This window comes from Ciconia boyciana, chromosome 21, assembly GCF_034638445.1.
Source record: "Ciconia boyciana chromosome 21, ASM3463844v1, whole genome shotgun sequence".
NCBI lineage: Eukaryota > Metazoa > Chordata > Aves > Ciconiiformes > Ciconiidae > Ciconia > Ciconia boyciana.
The window spans coordinates 4,243,145-4,259,659 of record NC_132954.1 but is presented as its reverse complement, the minus strand read 5'-3'; the positions used below and the strand labels follow the sequence as shown (position 1 = coordinate 4,259,659).

Here is a 16,515-nt window from a genome sequence, read left to right as displayed (position 1 = left end):
CGGGGCCGGGCTGCCCGGCGGGGCCGGTGGCTGGCGGGACCTGGGCCGGTGGCTGGCGGGGCCGGGGCCGGGCCCCGCCGACGCCGCATGCCCGGGCCCGCCGGCCCCATTGGTCCCCGCAGTCACATGCCGGGCGGCGGCGGGGCCGCCCGCTCCCTCCCTCCGAGCCTCCCTCCGCCGGGCTGAGCGCAGGGAGCGGCCGCGATCGCAGCATGAGCACCCTCAAGGTCTACAGCACCTCGGTCACCGGATCCCGGGAGGTGAGCGGCGGCGGCGGTGGGGCTCCGGGCCCCGGCGGGGGGCAGGGCTGGGTGCCCCCCGGGCCCCTCTTCTCTGGGGTGGGCGTCTTTTCCCCGTGGAGCTGCGAAGCCCCCCCCGCCCCATCCCCTTTCTCTGCTCACGCTGCCCCGTCCCCTTCTTCCCCTGAACCCCATCCTGCCATGCTGGGTGTCCCCCCACCCACGCAGGGCCGAGCCCCGTGGCCAGGTGGGGTCTGGACCGTGGCCCGTAAGGAGCGGAGCACCGTGCTGAGTGCGGCTGGCAGGCTGGGGCGCGTGCCCGCCCTTCGGGCTCCTCTCTAGCTCCCCATAACCTGCCTTTCCCACCCGCGTTCCAGATCAAATCTCAACAGAGCGAAGTAACCAGAATCCTCGATGGGAAAAACATCAAGTACGAGCTGGTGGATATATCCCAGGACAACGCTCTCCGGGAGGAGATGAGGGCGAAGGCAGGCAACCCCAAAGCCATTCCGCCCCAGATCGTCAACGGGGACCACTACTGCGGGGTAAGGCTCGTGCTCTGCACAGGGGACAAGCACCGTGGAGGTTGGGTGGTGGGCGATAATCCCCTCTCCTTGTTTTTGCTACAAATGGCGTCAAGACGCCTTTCAAAAGGTATTTCCCGTGAGGTGCATGGACAAAGCGCTGCCAGGGTTAAATGGGCATTTGGAACACGGTGGCTTGTGAAAAACGGGACCCAGGCAGGGGGACTCTGGGTGACGGTGGGCAGCGGGGCTGCACTGCGCGGGGCTGTCCCGGCTTCACCCTGTCATCTTCCATGTGACTGTCACCCGTGTTGTGAACCAGTTTGTGCTGCGTGCTCAGGGGACCCCGCGCTGCCTGGCCGGCGGGAGCGTATGGCTCGCTCTTGCCTTGTGAGCAACCGTGTGGCTTTTTTCTGCAGGATTACGAGCTCTTTGTGGAAGCGGTGGAGCAAAACACCCTGCAGGAGTTCCTGAAGCTGGCCTGAGCCCCGGGCTCCCCTCCCATCCTGGACTCTACCTGCATTCCTGAGCACCCTCATCTCCGACCACCTTCACTTCCAGGTTGTCAGCGCTGTCCTGGCACCACGACCCGTATCCCAGCATAGGGAAACCCATGACCAAAATTACTCATTGCAGCTGCCTACGATTCCCTCCTGCCTAACCCTGATATCATCTCAGAGGGATCCAAAGAAAGTCTGACGCTCGCTGCGCATGGCCTTTGACCAAAGCTGGGCCTGGCTCACACCGCAGCTTCCAGTGCCTCTGTAAACAGCAAAGCCTCTGGGGCTGTGCGAAGTGCAGCCGTCCGTCAGCCCTCTCCTCTGCAGGGAGAGCTTCTGCTTCAGGAGGGAAGGGCTTAGGGTTGCATGTTACTTCCCACTTCTCCCAGTTGCTGTTAAAATTGTAAATCCTGCTGCCTCACTTCCCTTTTTTTTTTTTTTTCCTTTTTGTTCTTCATCTCAACTGCAGAGATTATGGCAACTAAGTCGATTTCTGTTTGTTTTGTTTTAATGCAAAAATACTGCACAAAGCTGGGGTCTGACCACCTGCCGCGGAGAAGGCCGGGGCTGGGGGCGAAGGCCGACATCACTCGGCAGGCTGCCTGGGGGGATGGATGGGCCTAGAAGTGGGACCCTTGCTGCTCCCTCTGCCCTCCGCCGCGATGCGGTGCCAGGGCTCCCTCGTGAGCCTTAATGGCTCAGGGCTGCTCCGGAACAGCTGATGCTCCAGCTGTCTTATCTTTCCTCTTTGAGTTGGCTTTTTTGCAACCCGGACCAAGTGCATTTTGTTTTCCTGCCAAAAAGCAAGTTTATAACCAGTGTTGTCTTCTGAGACGCTATTAAATGTTACTGTACCTTTCATGTCGGTACTCGTGGGTTTCTTTTAAATTTGGTTTTATTTTGACTACAGGTTAAACATCACCCTACGTAACGATTCTGAGTCATTTCCAGCTCAGAGAAGCTGAGTCAGTTGTACTCGCTGCTGCAGCCTGACACAAAGATCTTAACACCTTAGACTGCTGCCGCTAATCAAAGGCTCGCAGGACTTGTCTGAATATCCTACAGCGCGGTAGTGACAGGTACCTCTCTCAAGCGTTCTCTAAGGTGCTGGAGCATGTCCAGAGAAGGGCAACGGAGCTGGGGAAGGGTCTGGAGCACAAGGCTGATGGGGAGCGGCTGAGGGACCTGGGGTTGTTCAGCCTGGAGAAAAGGAGGCTGAGGGGAGACCTCATCGCTCTCTACAGCTGCCTGACAGGAGGGTGTAGAGAGGTGGGGTCGGTCTCTTCTCCCAAGTGACAAGCCATAGGACGAGAGGAAATGGCCTCCAGTTGCGTCAGGGGAGGTTCAGACTGGATATGAGGAAATTTTACTTCACTGAAAGGGTTGTCCAGCACTGGCACAGGCTGCCCAGGGCAGTGGTGGAGTCACCATCCCTGGAGGTATTTAAAAGCCGTTTGGATGAGGTGCGTAGGGACATGGTGTGGTGGTGGGCTTGGTAGTGTTAAGTTTACGGTTGGACTCGATGATCTTAAAGGTCTTTTCCAACCTATACGATTCTGTGATTCTGTTCCTCTCCTCTGCGTGGTAAGAATGGCAGCCCGGGGGAGGGACAGCTTCAGCCAGACACGTGAGCGAAAAACAAACCCCTGGCACAAAGATTGCCTGCTCGGTTATAGACCAGGATATAGAGGGGCAGTGGGAAAGGCTGCCCTATAGGAGGGTCCCCTGTACACTCCTGTATGTGCTATAGGTGGAAAAAGGAGGAAACTAACTTAGAGCTGTGGGGATTGAGTCACTGGTCACGGGGAGCCCGTGGAAACGGCTGGTTTGCATGAGTGGTGCTTCCTGTATTTGAGTTGTGCAGGGTCCAGCTCTGGTCGGAGGGGTCCAGGAAGTGCTGTGGGCATCCTGCCCCCTTCCGCAGCAACTGCGCCTTTGAAGTCTTAATGGAAGCGGAAACTGCAACTTAAATGGTTTTATTGGGAGCCTTTAGTGAGGGCTGGGTGGCAGCGTGTGCAGGGCCTCTGCTAAAGGGGAACCTGCCAGAAGGTGCTGCCTCGCACAAGTGGGAGTGTTGTCAGCTGGGAGTCAAGTGGGAGCTTGTCACAGCTGAGACAGGAAGAATGTGCTGGGGAAAGGGGCGTGCAAAGCGCAGCCCCAGCCCATGGCAGAGGGAGGAAGATGCTTTACTCGGGGTTCAGCAGAGAAGCAGCGAAGGGATTACGCTCTTCTCCAATGACATGGTGTCCTGTTGCAGCATCCAGCTCCTGGCTGCAGCAGGCTGCCGAGGGAGGGAGGGAGGGAGGCTGGCAGCTCCGGGCTGTTGCAGGCGGGCTCAGCGTGGCTGCGAGCCTGGGCCCCGCTGGAGCTGGGGGCTGTCCAAGGGAAGGAGTTGTTCACGTACAGGAAACCCAGTAGCAGGATCTCCTGGCTGAGATGAGTCTGGCTCAGTCCCAGCATTGCAATGGCTCAAGGGCTCTTGGTTTAGCTTTACCAGGGACCATATAACTGAGCCTGTTTCTCTCGGGGTGTAAGCGCAGTTGACATCTCTGGGGAGCAGCTGTGTGTGGAAAGCAAGTTGACCCTGGCTGTTTGTCTGTCCTGCTGCTATAGAGAATCCCTGAGCCCAGCTAAGCAACTGCCCGGTACCGGTGTAAAGCTGGCGGTCTTCCCGGGGCAGGGATCAGCCCGGGTAACCTTCAGCGGAGGTGAGAAACCAAGCCTGGGGTTTGAGCTGACCGAAATGCCCCTGTGTTAGGAGCCCACCTGCCTCGGGGAACCGCATCCACCCGCGAGGCAGCAGGACTGGGCCTGGCACCCTCTGCCGAAGGGAGAGGCCAAACTGCTGCCTCTGAGCAATTCTCTCCGTCCCTGGTAACGGCGCAATGAAACTCAATTTGGAAAGACACCCAGCTCCTCTCTTCCTGGCCAGGGGAGGTTATAACACAGCTAACGGTGCAAGGCAGCTCCTTCCTCTTGCAGAGCTTGGGGCGAGCAGCTCTTGCTAGGAGCTGTTAAGCTGTTTGCAGCCCTGTCCCCTCTCGTTGGGAGGGGTCTCTTCTCCGCAGCAGCAAGGAGGCGTTGGGGATCAGGCCACATTCCTGCAGGCTCCTGGAGTTGTCCGTGTACACCCTCTGGGGAAAGGTACTGATGATCTCATATGAGTCGGAGCCTCCACCCCTAGGAAAGAACAGCACAATCTTTCCTACACACAGGATCCCCCAAGGTTTTGCTGAGATGCTCTGGCTGATCCAGCTGCCGTTATGTAAGAGCAGAGGGAGAGACTGTTTCACAAGCAGAGGCCGAGCAGAAACAAGGGCTTCCTGCCCAAACTGCAAACAGCCAGGCACAGAGCAGCCATTCCAGGCTGCACAGCTGCAGTGGGGAAGGAGGCTCTTGCATCCCAACAGCAGTGGGCTCAGATGGAGGCCAGAGCTACAGCCTGCAACGGGAGTGGGAAGAGGGGAGAGCAAAGGGGTCCCCTCAGCCATCTGGAACTGTCCCCAAAGGGATGTGTGAGCCCTTGGGCAGCATTAAATGCGTTGGGATATAGAGCTGGCTGAGCAAAGGGTGGTGGTTGTCCAGCAACAGATCTATCGGCCAAGCTGAAGGCTGCAGCTCAGCTTCCAGGCTGCACCAACACCTTGGGAACGGTGGCAACAGTCAGGGGAGTGCTGCTGAGCAGCTGGACGGAGGCAAAGGCAGTGATGGCCCTCGGTCAGATTTTGAGAGGACAAAAGAGGCTTCTCTCTGCTGCTGTGTCAGCTTTTTGGCAAAGGTGGGTTTTACATGCTCTGAGTTCAGCGTGACCCTGGCAGTGCTACCCAGAGAGCATCTCTGGTGGTGGAGCCAAAGCAGCAGAGGGTGGCCAGCAGCTCCCGGGGCTGGGCCTGTAACCATCAGCCCTGCTCAGCTCGGCCTCCTCTGTTTGAAGCACAGCTCCAGGGCCTTGAGCGGCAGCCAAGAAACCTTCCCTGGGGCTTGACGGAGCTGGGCAGAGAGTGAGGAGGGGAGGAAGTCCTAGGCCTACCTGGTGTGGGCGAGGTATTGGCGCAGGTCCCCTATGGTCTCTGTGAACAGCATCTTTACAATGTACGTCTGCTCCCCGCTCTCAGATTTGATGCGGAGAGTGCAGACATCAGGGGCAGAAGCTTCAGCCTCTTCAGCCGTCTTCACCCTGGAGGTTAGAAAACCTTGTCAGCTGAGGAGTGAGGGCTCTGCCAGCAGCAGAGACTGATCTACTCAAGGGGCAGAGCCTCTGGGCTGCCAGGGCGATCCCAACAGGGGAGAGGTTTCATGTTTGGGAATGTCCTTGAGATGAACGAGGCCCCGTCTGATTGCAGGTGAGCGGACTGACCCATGGACCAAACCGCTGCTTTGCTTTTCCCTGCTTAAAGGTGCCTTGAAAAGAGGGTTGCTGACCTTTTTTAGCTTTTTCATTTTAGATCAGGGTTGTCTGGTAAGTACTTCGCCCTACTTCTTTGATTAAAAATAATCTGCTTGGGGTTTTTTTCATTAGCTATTTGGGTCTTGTCTTGCCAGAAGACTATGAGTAGAAAAGTGCTGTTAGTGTGACCTCCCACTTGGGCATCAGTTTCCTGGAGGGATTCTCCCATTTCACATGACCGCAAACAGCTTCTTAGATGGTTTCAAACTCTTAGGCCTTGGCTTGCTGTTGGGAAAAGTATTTCACAGCAATAAGTAAGTAGTATTTTGAACAATAGAAGCTTTTGTTAGAGATGTAAAAGATGGCAGGTTTACCATGAACGATTCGGTGGTCTTCCCAAAAGACCAAACTTGGCTTTTTTTTCTTAATTCTTTCTAAGGTATAAAAGGGGCAAGTCCATTTACTTCCTCAGCTGAAACCCCTGAAATAAACCTGCAGTGATGAAACAGGAGGAAGATGAGAGCCTGACAGGACAGGGGTTGGGGGGCCATGCCTGTACCTCTCCAGGGCAGACAGCCTGGGCGTCTCCACCAGGATCTCTTTGCTGCCCCGCACCCCTCCAGAGCCCTGAAACCAAACCAGGTGAGCGTCAGCACTGCCTGCTCTGCGCAGAGACCAGCCAGGGCCAGGAAAGCCCAGGATCGGGTGCCAAAGTGCCACGTGTGGCTCTGGTGGAGCCTCTCTGGGAGGAGGAGGTTATGCAGAGCTGAGAGAGGCCCGAGGAGGGGATGCGGGCGCTGTGCAGGGCGCTGAGCCCAGGGAATTGCTGCCGGCCTCATCCTGTGGGTGTTTGGGGGGTCCACTCGTACCTGCTGCACTGCTCTGGCTGAGCCTCGGACACCAATCGCTTCTCTGTGTTTCAAGGGCTGGGAAAGCTTGTTGAGAAACTGCTCCAAGGAGACTTCGGGACCTGCCAGAGCAGAGGGGAGATGTGTCCATGTGTGACATTTTTGACAAATGATTTGCCCCTAGAATAGGCTGATTTGGTGAAATGAAAGAGCACAACAGCCGACAGGGAGAGCTCTAACCTCCCCTAGCTAGGCTGAGACTGGCTCTCAGTCTCCCCCGTTGAAGCTTGTCCCACTTTCTGGCCCGCTAAATGTTTGATTGTCAACATCAACAGCGAGCAACTGTGCAGCCTGTCCAGCACACAGCTGGGATGCACAACAGGTAGAAACCTGGTTAGCCCTGCTGTGAACAGGAAAAACTGAAACTATGACAATTTTTACAGACTTGGAAAATTTTTCATCTTGTGAGGGTGTATTTGTAGGTGTCCATTCCTCTCTGCGGTGTCACTGGGCAATTATTTTTTTTACTACTTGGCTAAAGGAAACATTTAGCACAGCTTCTGTTTGTGAATGGCTGTGAGATGAATGAGCAAGTAGTACCATTTTATATAAATAGGAAGATGTCGCTAATGGGCAACGCACGTGTGCGGGTTATTTAGTTATGCATGCGCAAAGCCACTATTTTCTGTCTATGACTGACTGCACTTGACTTTCCAACCCTGACAGGTATTGCTTACACAGACTGCTAGAGTCTAGAAGCAAAATGATGTGGCCTGACCTTATGTTCCATATTCTCTTACGAAAGTCTTAGAGGAATCGGCCCATATTTGGTGCAGTTAAGATCGGTCTGGCTTCAAGATGTCCACCTTTATGGAATGAACTTGTAGGAGAACCGAAGGTTGTTTGCAGGCTCCTCCCGCCAGAGCTGCATGGTTTCCTCAGCATCCTTTGATGCTGATAAGGGTGAAGCTAGAAGGAGCTTGGCCTTTCAGAAAAGTGCGGGGCAGATACATTTTTGGAAATCCACTGATCTTCTGGTCTTTTATGGCTTGTCATGTCTCCTTCTTTAGGAGGATTTAATGATGAGGGGACACCATGTGTGCTGCCTGGCTCTCAGCTCCTGAAGCAACGCTGGGGCTACAAGCGTATGGCTTTGACCCAGCAGTGTTGCCTTCTTCTCTGAGACCCCTACACGTTCCCCTCCTACCAGCTGGACTTCCCCAGTAAGGTTTTGATTCTCCTCTTTGGGAGTTAGCTGCATTTTTAAGGCAGGTTTAAGCATTTACCTGGGATCTCGCTGGTTTCCTGCACCTCACTTGATTTTGAATGGCCAACCACTTGGCCGTGGCCAGGAAAACTCCCTGGAAGGTCTCTCTCCTGAAATACCACGTCCCTTCTGTCAGTGACCTGTTGAATTAAGGCCGACTGCTGTAAGCAAATCTGACTGTCGCGCAAGCTTGTTCTCACTGCATCAGAGCACAATAAACCACAGCAATGACAAACAAGAGTTGGAAACCCCAAATGAAGCCAAGAAAGCTGCTTCCTTGGAAGCTGTTCCAGCCGTCCAAACTCAATGAAATGCATTTTCAGCTCCTATAGGCTCTCTAACAAAGTAAATCCTGGCGGATCCCTCAAGTCCCCAGGATGGCCCGCCCAGGCCGCGGGGTAGTTGTTCATCCATCTCAACAGGCAGTGGGCAGCTGCTCCGTTCCACGAGTTGTAAGAAATGTGCTTGGACCCGGCCTTTCCTCCGTGTCTGCTTCTGCACTTGAAAACACTCTCTGGGTGGAAAGCGGTGTGAAAGCAGCAGGCTGGAGAGGGATTTGGCAGTAAGAAGCTGCCGTGGGGACTGTCAGATGGCTCTAACAAACCAAGGAAGGCAGTGTGCTACCCCGGGGCCCCCAGCTGTGGGAAAAGCTGTGTAAATAGGGGCAGTCTTTCTGTCTGGGTTCCACTTATGTTCCTCTTACACTGGCTGTCCGTATCACAGGTGGATGCGCTCTGTGTCTATATTTACCCCAGATTACTGTACTGTCCTGTGGCTTCCAGACGTGGCCAGCTACGCACGGATTATAGGGAACCACAGCCCCAAGAGCCTTACACGATCCTTCTTCCATCTGACTTTCTAACTACCACCCCTACCAGCTTACTCTGGCTGTCCTGACCTCGTACTTGCCCGTGCAGTTGTGCCCTGCTTGCTTTGTGGCAGTGGGTCGGTGCACCCCTCTGGTTGTGCCTGCTTACGTTTCAGATGCACTTGAAGACCTAGATTAGAGTCCTTTGAGGCTCTCTGCCTGCTTTCTGCCTGAAAATGCGGCCTTGGTTTTTTGCCGTTTCTGAGAAATCAAAAAGCGGGCTGCAAAATAACCTCAGGTGGCCAAATCCATTTAAATTGTGGCAAAATAAACTCTCCTGACATCCTCCTTAAAAGATACTTGTTCAATCTGTTTTTAAAAGCTTTTCCAGGGGAATTGAGAACTTTTTTTTCTCCTTTTTGTAACACAGCTCTTCAGATGCTGCGTGTACTACTTTGCTTCTACAAAGCCTGCTACTTCGCTTCTACAAAGCCTGCTATGCTCTTAGAAGTCTTGTTCCAAGCCAAGATTCACCGAGGCAGAGAAACCATTTAGCCCGAATGCCGAAATGCTCGCTTACTTCCTGTAACGGCTCTAGCAGGTGTGCTCCCAGCCACCCTTTCCCCGAGACACACATGCATAGAATTAAGCTGCGTGTATGCTGTGTTCAGAAACCTCAAACTTAACTTGCCCTGGGGAGCGTCCAGCAGATTGGTGAAAGAAACCTGAACAATTTTCTTGGGAAGCAAGAGAGCAATTTATTTCAGGGATGTGATGAGCAGGGTTTTGCAGTGCTTACCTGCAAAGGGATGCCATCTGGGTAGCGCATCTGCAACTCTGAAGGGAAAAAGCCATCCATAATATCCTGCAGGCATTGCTGAAACAAAATGAGAGCTCATGGTGATACCTCAGACTTTCTATTTATCTCATGACTGATCTATTCCTTCTGGGCCGCTCCTATTTGTGTTGTTATTGCCATGCAGAAAAATCTGCATCAAAGAGCCAGAATCTCCATCTCTAAAAATGACTACACAAAGACATACTAGTCTTTAAAGGCACCATGGGAACGCAGGTGAGAAGCTGGAGGTCTCAGTAGCTGCTCCTTTTTAGGACTGGCATAAGCTTACAAGCCCTGTTCCTACGCACGCCCTCTCCTGAGGCTTAGTGAATGACAGCAGGGTGGCTCTAAGTCTAATTCCTCTCCAGACCTTTCCATACCTGTGTGGATGGGTCCTCATAGGGCCGAAAAGGTCCGTTGAACATGAGCATCCCATTTTGATACAGCGTAAGAGGGAGGGGTTCTGGCTGTCTCAGCCGAGCACCCCCAGGCGTGTGCTCGATTTGAGAAATGCCTTCTCCAGCCAGCGCATTCAAATCCTTCACGTTTTCCAAGATTAAATCAAAATCAATCTGGTGTTTGGAAACAACTGCTTCACCTGTGGCAGAGGGATCACAGTTACAGGGGGAAGGGGCTGCCAGCTAAACAGCTTTCACTTCTGTGTGAATTTGAGGTGCGTTTGAGTCCTAACACTTTGGGGCTGTCTGTGCCGCCTCTCCGTGTTTTGCCTTGCGCACTTTTGCAAAGTGTGGTGCAACGCCTCTGCTGTGGTGCAGCGCTGCCAGGTTTACATGGGTGTGTGCAAAACCACAAGGGCAGGGCAGCGGGAAACAGCCCTCTTGGTACAAGGTAATATTAACTCCCGAGCCAGCTACAGAAACAGCCAGCTCTTTAGAGACCATGCTCAGCTCCTTGTCTTTGGTTGTAATTTCAGAAGTCTTGTGTTGTCCCTTGATGCGGTGCTGTAAAATGCACAGAGCGCACAACTTAACTAGTTGGATTAACTAGATTGGATAAATAGACCAGGGCAGACTTGCTGAAGAAATGCCAGTGTAAACACAGCTGACTGCCTGCTCTTTGCCACCAGCAGATTGCTCTTTCTTGCTGGGACGCTGCTGAGGATGTTTATCTGGGTGCTTGAGGAGTGTGGTAGGGTGAAACAGTAAAATGTGTGTGATGGGGCAGAAAAATTAAATCAGAAGAGGAAATGAAAGAAGAGAGGTAGGCAGAGGTAAAGCCTTTGGTGTTTTCTGTTCCACTTTTTTACGATTTGATAAAGGAGCGGGGGGAATATCCCTTAAAAAGGGTGATCTGAAAACAATGAGAATTATTTCTACTGCTTCCTCTGTCTTCTCCCCTCCTGCATCTAAGGGAGGGAAGAATTAGTTAGCTAATATTTGCATGGTGGTTAGGAAGCAGCATTGGCTGTACAGCCCAAGTATTATTCTTTTCTCCGTTACCACTTCCTAAGAAGCCATTGCCAAATATGCTCAGACCCCATACAGCACAATCAGGTCTTAATTAAACCACTCACGTGGTGGTTGGGAGGAAAGGCAAACAATACTCTCCGGTGGAGCCAGACAATATGTGTAAGTTACTACAGCTACTATATACACAAAGCATCTGATTCCGTTTTCCACCCATTTTACGTCAATGTTGTTAGAGCAATCAAGCTTCAAACGTTTAGGGTATGTGAACTCTTCAGGAAGCAGCTGCTGCAAGGGTATCCTTCCAAATGGCTGAGCCATGGGGTTCTCTCCTCTTCCCCTAGACGGAGCTTACAAAATATAGGTATATAAAATACCAACGTTCTGCCTGGCTTAGCTCCTGTTAAATTGCTCCACGTCTCTGTCCCTGAGATGGACTGATGTGAAGGCCTCAGCACAGGATCACAAATTCTGAAGGCCCAAATTCTGGGTCTTTGATGCTTATCTACTCTGTGGAGTACCATACCTTCTCTAAGCATGCAGCGGGAGCTTGGATAGCTGCTTCAGCAAAGAGTGCTGGTGCTTTACCTGGCTTCCAGAGGCTCCTTGCTGGCAGCTCTTCTTCATCCTTGAGCGATTCTAAATCTTCTAGCTGTTCATGTCTGTCTCCAACCCAAATCAGACCATAGTCATTTAGAAACTGCTGTAAGAGGAAAGTACAAGTCAGCATTGTAGACCAGAGCTTCAGAAAACTAGAAATGGAAGCGTGAGAGTGGTCAGCTGTGACTGTGAGAAGCAGAAGGGGAGGTGAAAGAGAAGGTTTGTCTTGGGGCTTTTTGGCCCTGGCAGACAGACAAACTCACTGGCAGGGTAGTAGTAGCTCTACTAGTAGTAGGCAAAAGGGAGAATGAAAGTATCTGTAGTGACACAGTAATCTCCCAAGACTGTAGTAGCTGCAAAGAATATTTCTAAAGTCCTAGAAATCAAAATGAAGAGGCTTGCAGGAGGCACAAATGTTTGTGTATTAAAACAACTCCTCCTGCTCTGTAGCTCCCATCCAACCTGTTCTTTCTTTTGAGAGGGGTGAGGTGAAGAATTGTGATGATCAAAGTGGCAGCTTGAAAAAGACCAAGCAGCCTGGGACTGCAACGATCTCAAAGCAAAGGTGCAGATGGCTTAGGGCAAGTGAAGCACGTGTCTCACCTCCATCTCCCAGACCTGGGTCTGCAGCTGAAGGCACCTAATTTCCAGTTCCTCTGCCGAGGATGACCCAGGAGCATCTGAAAGGGAAGACTTGGTTTTTCTATGTACAGCCTTAAAGAAGAGCTGTAGGTAACCCGTGTCACACAGTGCAGATGCCCCAGCAGTACTTGCCTGTACCGTAACGGAACTCAAGCCCGTACGACACAGTAGCTGAACGTGAGCTCTGCGTGCTGGTCCCTGACAATTCAACCTGCAGCAGTTTGATAAAGATGCTGACAGACTAAAAGACAGTTGTGAACGATACTGGTGAAGTTTAATGCTGTAGGAAGCTGATGTGAGCTTCCCGCAGCATATTATTATGCTGCATATTATTCGCAATTATACAATGAAATTGCTTGGCTGACTCAGTCTTAAGGGACCTATTAAAAAAATGAGCAGGTGTCCACTAAAGCTGGATCCAGAAACCTAGGCTGAATAATGCAAGATGAGATACAAAACACAGCTTTGTGGTTTGACAGACGTATTCTTGTTCTCCGCTCAGGAAATGGAGAACTTAACCACAGCTTTGTGCTAACAAGGTAGTTCAGCCATTGTAGGAAACATGTCTGGGCTCAGCTGTAGAGCTGCTGGATTCCAAGGAACCGAATGGAGGGGAAGACCTCCAGTGACTCAAAGCTGGGTTCAATTTAGAGTTAGGCTGCCTTACGGGACAAGTGAGCCTGGACCTGTAATACTGTTAGAGACTCCAAGTCCATTTTTGGTTTCGCTTAGCTGTGAGTAGCCCTGTTTTTCCAGCCTGTTTGAACTCTGCAGTATTTACCATTCTTTTTTTCTGACCATCCTCAGGTAGCTGTGTGGTTGGTCTATGCTCACGGAAACTTAGTACCCCACAGAAAATAGGTCAGGAAATAATGTTTTGCACTGCACCAGAAAAGCCAAGTAACAGATGCAAGTATAAAGTGCGGATCTGCTTTGGCAAACAGTTCCCCATGTGTGTAACTGACACCACTCACCAAAGAGGCTCTTGGGCTTTTAAGGCAAGGACGGCTCAGAGAGGAGGTCTCCAAGCCTGCTCTGTTGCAGTACCAGGAGCTCTGTAGCTCTCCCACAGGTAGGAGCAAGGTGCCAAGGGTAGAACAATTTTTACCTTCTCCTTTCTGAAGAGCCTTCATCTTCTCTTCAAGTTCAGCAATCCTCGTATCCTTCAGGACCAGAACAAATAATGACCTTGTTTAGTTCCTTGGCCTTCAGGACCTTGAGGCACAGTTTGCATAATTAGCATGGCTGGGTGAGTCAGTGGTCCATGTACTCCTGCCCCACTCAGAGACAGGCAAAATAAGGGTCGGAAAGGCTGTATCACCTCACAAACACCTTAATTAGACTCAAATGAGGGATGGGATATAAATACGCTGCTCCGAGAATAGGTGAGGGACACGCTGACCTGTCTCCCCCTCCTCCATCTGCACAAGAGCTGTAGGCAGACAAACGGACTCGTGCCCCTGCGCTTTCTGCTCAGGCACAGCTCATGCTCTGACCTGCAGTAAGTTGCTGATGTAGAAATTAAACCAGTATCTCTGCAGCCACCTCTTTAAATAAAAAAAGGGTCTTTATTCTAAGCTGCAGTAATGTAAAGAGGTCTGGTCCAGGATGACTCTGCTGATGAGCAGCTGTTGTTTCAGAAAGCAAAAGGAAGAAAAGAAAGGTCTGAAGGCAAACAGCTAATGATATCAGTGAAAGGGTGCTGAGAGTCTTTAAGAAGTCACAGCAGGGACTGGCCACTCTGCTGCCCCAAGGACTGATACAATTGCTCTATTGCTTTGCAAAGGTTTGTTTGTGTGATTAACAGAGCAGGCTACAGATTAAATTGGTTTAGCCCAAACTAGGTCCGAGCAGGTGTAATGCTCCTGTGGCTTCAACCGTCAAAGCAGGGCACAGAACAGGTTCACTAAGGGGCAAGATTTTTACCTTCAGTTGGATTTCTTGTGCTTGTTTCTCTATTTTTTGTTCCAACAGAGTGATTTTTTGCATCATGGAGGATATGAGCTCCCTGTCAGTGCAAGCTGCGCCTGAAAGCACAAATACGTGTTACCTCTCTAAAATGGCAATGGGTATTGGAGGCTCATCTGTGCCATCAGGGACCCCACACACGAGCTCCTGTTCTGCCACGGCAGGTAGGACAAGGATACCTTTTGGGGGTACTGGGGAGAAATCCCTTGGCTCCTGACTGGTAGGGAGATGGCTGTATCACCGACAGCACGCTGTGTATGCAAGAGGGGGACCGCAGGAATTAGCCCTGGCCTGGGGTATTGAGTCCACCAGACTGTCACTGAGAAACTGTGATGGCCCAGAATCCCCTAATCATTGAGGGACTTTACCCTGCATGTTCTTCTTCAGTGTTGCCTGCCTGGAGCAGGAGGGGAGACTGCTGTGCACTGGATTCTTTGTCCTAGGAGACAGGCTGTCATCTTCTGAGAAGGGGCACAAAGAGCATGAAAGAAAGAAAATAGGTCAGCGTTTGGGATACGACTTCTCCAAAAGGAGGTAAAGAAATACTGGGGTTATGCTGAGGGAAAGAGAGGGCAGGAGAAAGAAGGGTGGCCCAGTCCATTCAATCCCATAAGCACTCTCAGACTAATGAGTGTATGTGGGCGCTCGTTACGAGCCAGGACCCGAGGGAAGGTGCAATCTCAGCAGCTGGGAAGAGTGAACACAAAGTGGGGCTCACAGAAAGAGACCATGGCACTAGTGCAGAGCATCCTGAGCTGCACAGCGAGGCAGAAAGTGGTAATGTTGAGCTATTTTAACAAAAAGCACAACACTCTGGGATGAACAGAAGCAGCAAACTTCACTGGGAGTGGAAAGGGAGTTTTTTGCTCTAAGATCTAGTAGGAAGGATGTGACCTAAAATGGAACTGTAAAAGTACATGAGGCTTTAATGTACTTTAGGGCTTGCTGAGGATGTGGAAACCTTTTGTTATTTATCTGATTTTGGACACATGTAGGAGAGAAAGAGCTACAATCATTGCAAAACATGTAAGAAAAGCCTTACCAGTGGAAGCAATGAACTTGGACAGCTCTGCCCTTTTAGTAAAAATAAGAGGGGGTAATATGTAAAAATAAAGCATAGGTTCATTAACTTTGGGAGGATTTGCTTGATGGGCAAATTTTTTAAAATGTAATTAAGGCTGTCCAAAAAAGCCCAAACAGTACATTTTTCTCATCAGCCCATCTTCCCAGTCCATACATCCTTGCTTTCTGGGCAGAGTGGGTGTTCATACACCCACAACTTGTAGTAACAGTTAAAATCCTTGAGCTGCAATCTGTGGGAGCTGCCTGAGAGCAGCGGGGGTGAAACCCAGGCGAGTGAGGTGGAGCGGTGCCCGCTGCATCAGGGCAGGAGCGGGGGAAAGAGCCGACGCTTGCGATGCCATTGCAGCTGCAGAAAGCAACTCTTCTCCGCTTGAAAGTGAGGAAATGCAAACGCGATTCGAACCTGTGCAAGATGTGACTGACCAATATCCCTGGTACCTGCTGGGGACCGATGCCGGCCAGGAGGCAGCAGATAAGAAATTTGGGGAGTTTTATTCGAGCCGATATTGTTTCTGAGCCTGTCACTGTCATGTGCAGCCCTGTGGGTCCCCAGAAGGCCGGTAGCGATCAGCTTTTTGAGGGATCGTTGGCAAAAAGGGGCTCAAAATAACGGGGATAACCGGGTACCGCCTGGGGGTGCCTGTGTGTGTGGGCCCCGCGGGGGCCCGACGTGGGTGGCAGCGCTGGGGGCACCCCGGCGTGTGCTGGGGGGGGAGCACCGTGTGTTGGGGGGACCCTCACGGTGTGGGGGGGCTCCCAAACCGCGGGGGGGGGGGGGGGTCCCGCTCCCCCCCCCCCCTGCCGCAGCACTCACCCCGCGCTCAGCGCGCCACCGCCATCTTGTTTACAGGCGGTTGCCACAGCGACGCAGGGCCGCTGCGATTGGCTCAGCCCTGGTCACGTGGAGGGCGCGGCAACTCCCGAGGACTACATATCCCAGCATGCACCGCTCCGACGCCCCCTCCCGGGGACGGGGGGGAGCCCGGCTATGGCGGGAGGGCGCCGGGGGGATCTCGGCTGGGGGCCGGGGCCCTGCGAGGGCCCCTACGGGATCCGCCGTCGTCCCTGCAGCTCTCCTGGTGCCGCCGGGCCCCAGCGCGGCCCTGCCGGCCTGCCCGGCCCCTCGGCGGGCTACCCCGAGGCCACCTGGGCCTGCGCTGTGGTGATCCGGCCTGCCGGCCCGTGGCGGGGCCTCCCCGGCCTCCGCTGCCGGCTGCTCCCCCAACCCGCGTCTGGAGGAGGGATAAGCCGGGGGAAGCCCCCTCCGTTTGTCGCTTGAGGAGGGAGGCCCGGGCTGCCGACAGGCTCCATTCTGCGCGGCCGCCAGCCAGGCCGAACCGCTCGCTGCCTGTTCTGCGCCCTGCACGCCCTCCTGCAAAATGGT

The 16,515-nt window shown here is 52.7% G+C and overlaps 2 protein-coding genes and 1 long non-coding RNA gene across 3 annotated transcripts; 2 read left to right on the top strand and 1 right to left on the bottom strand.

Annotated features, from left to right (window-relative positions):
* The first annotated feature begins 72 nt into the window (after window positions 1-72).
* SH3BGRL3 (SH3 domain binding glutamate rich protein like 3) lies at window positions 73-2,122 on the top strand. Its single transcript, XM_072884955.1, is given in 4 exon segments — window positions 73-148; window positions 151-260; window positions 617-784; window positions 1,183-2,122. Coding segments are annotated over 4 exon segments (405 nt in total). The 5' UTR covers window positions 73-87; the 3' UTR covers window positions 1,249-2,122.
* A 40-nt stretch (window positions 2,123-2,162) lies between these two features.
* On the bottom strand, window positions 2,163-15,760 carry UBXN11 (UBX domain protein 11). Its single transcript, XM_072884954.1, has 13 exons — window positions 15,535-15,760; window positions 14,417-14,509; window positions 14,007-14,107; window positions 13,189-13,243; window positions 12,042-12,118; window positions 11,427-11,541; window positions 9,792-10,009; window positions 9,373-9,450; window positions 7,785-7,905; window positions 6,520-6,620; window positions 6,210-6,277; window positions 5,294-5,440; window positions 2,163-4,443 (listed from the first exon to the last, which is right to left on the bottom strand). The coding sequence occupies exons 2-13, from the start codon at window positions 14,421-14,423 to the stop codon at window positions 4,278-4,280; spliced, it is 1,254 nt and encodes a 417-aa protein (XP_072741055.1). The 5' UTR covers window positions 14,424-14,509; window positions 15,535-15,760; the 3' UTR covers window positions 2,163-4,277.
* On the top strand, window positions 2,287-14,183 carry LOC140661997 (uncharacterized). The gene is made up of 4 exons (XR_012045959.1): window positions 2,287-2,342; window positions 6,090-6,292; window positions 9,004-9,174; window positions 14,055-14,183. It is a non-coding gene; the product is annotated as an uncharacterized lncRNA (long non-coding RNA).
* Window positions 15,761-16,515: the final 755 nt, after the last annotated feature.

Coding starts and splice junctions, on each gene's coding strand:
- UBXN11 (XM_072884954.1), bottom strand. Junction 10,010..11,426: donor AAGGAGCCTCTGGAAGCCAG/GTAAAGCACCAG, acceptor CCTCTGCCACAG/GTGAAGCAGTTGTTTCCAAA. Junction 7,906..9,372: donor CAGATGGCATCCCTTTGCAG/GTAAGCACTGCA, acceptor TTAATTCAACAG/GTCACTGACAGAAGGGACGT.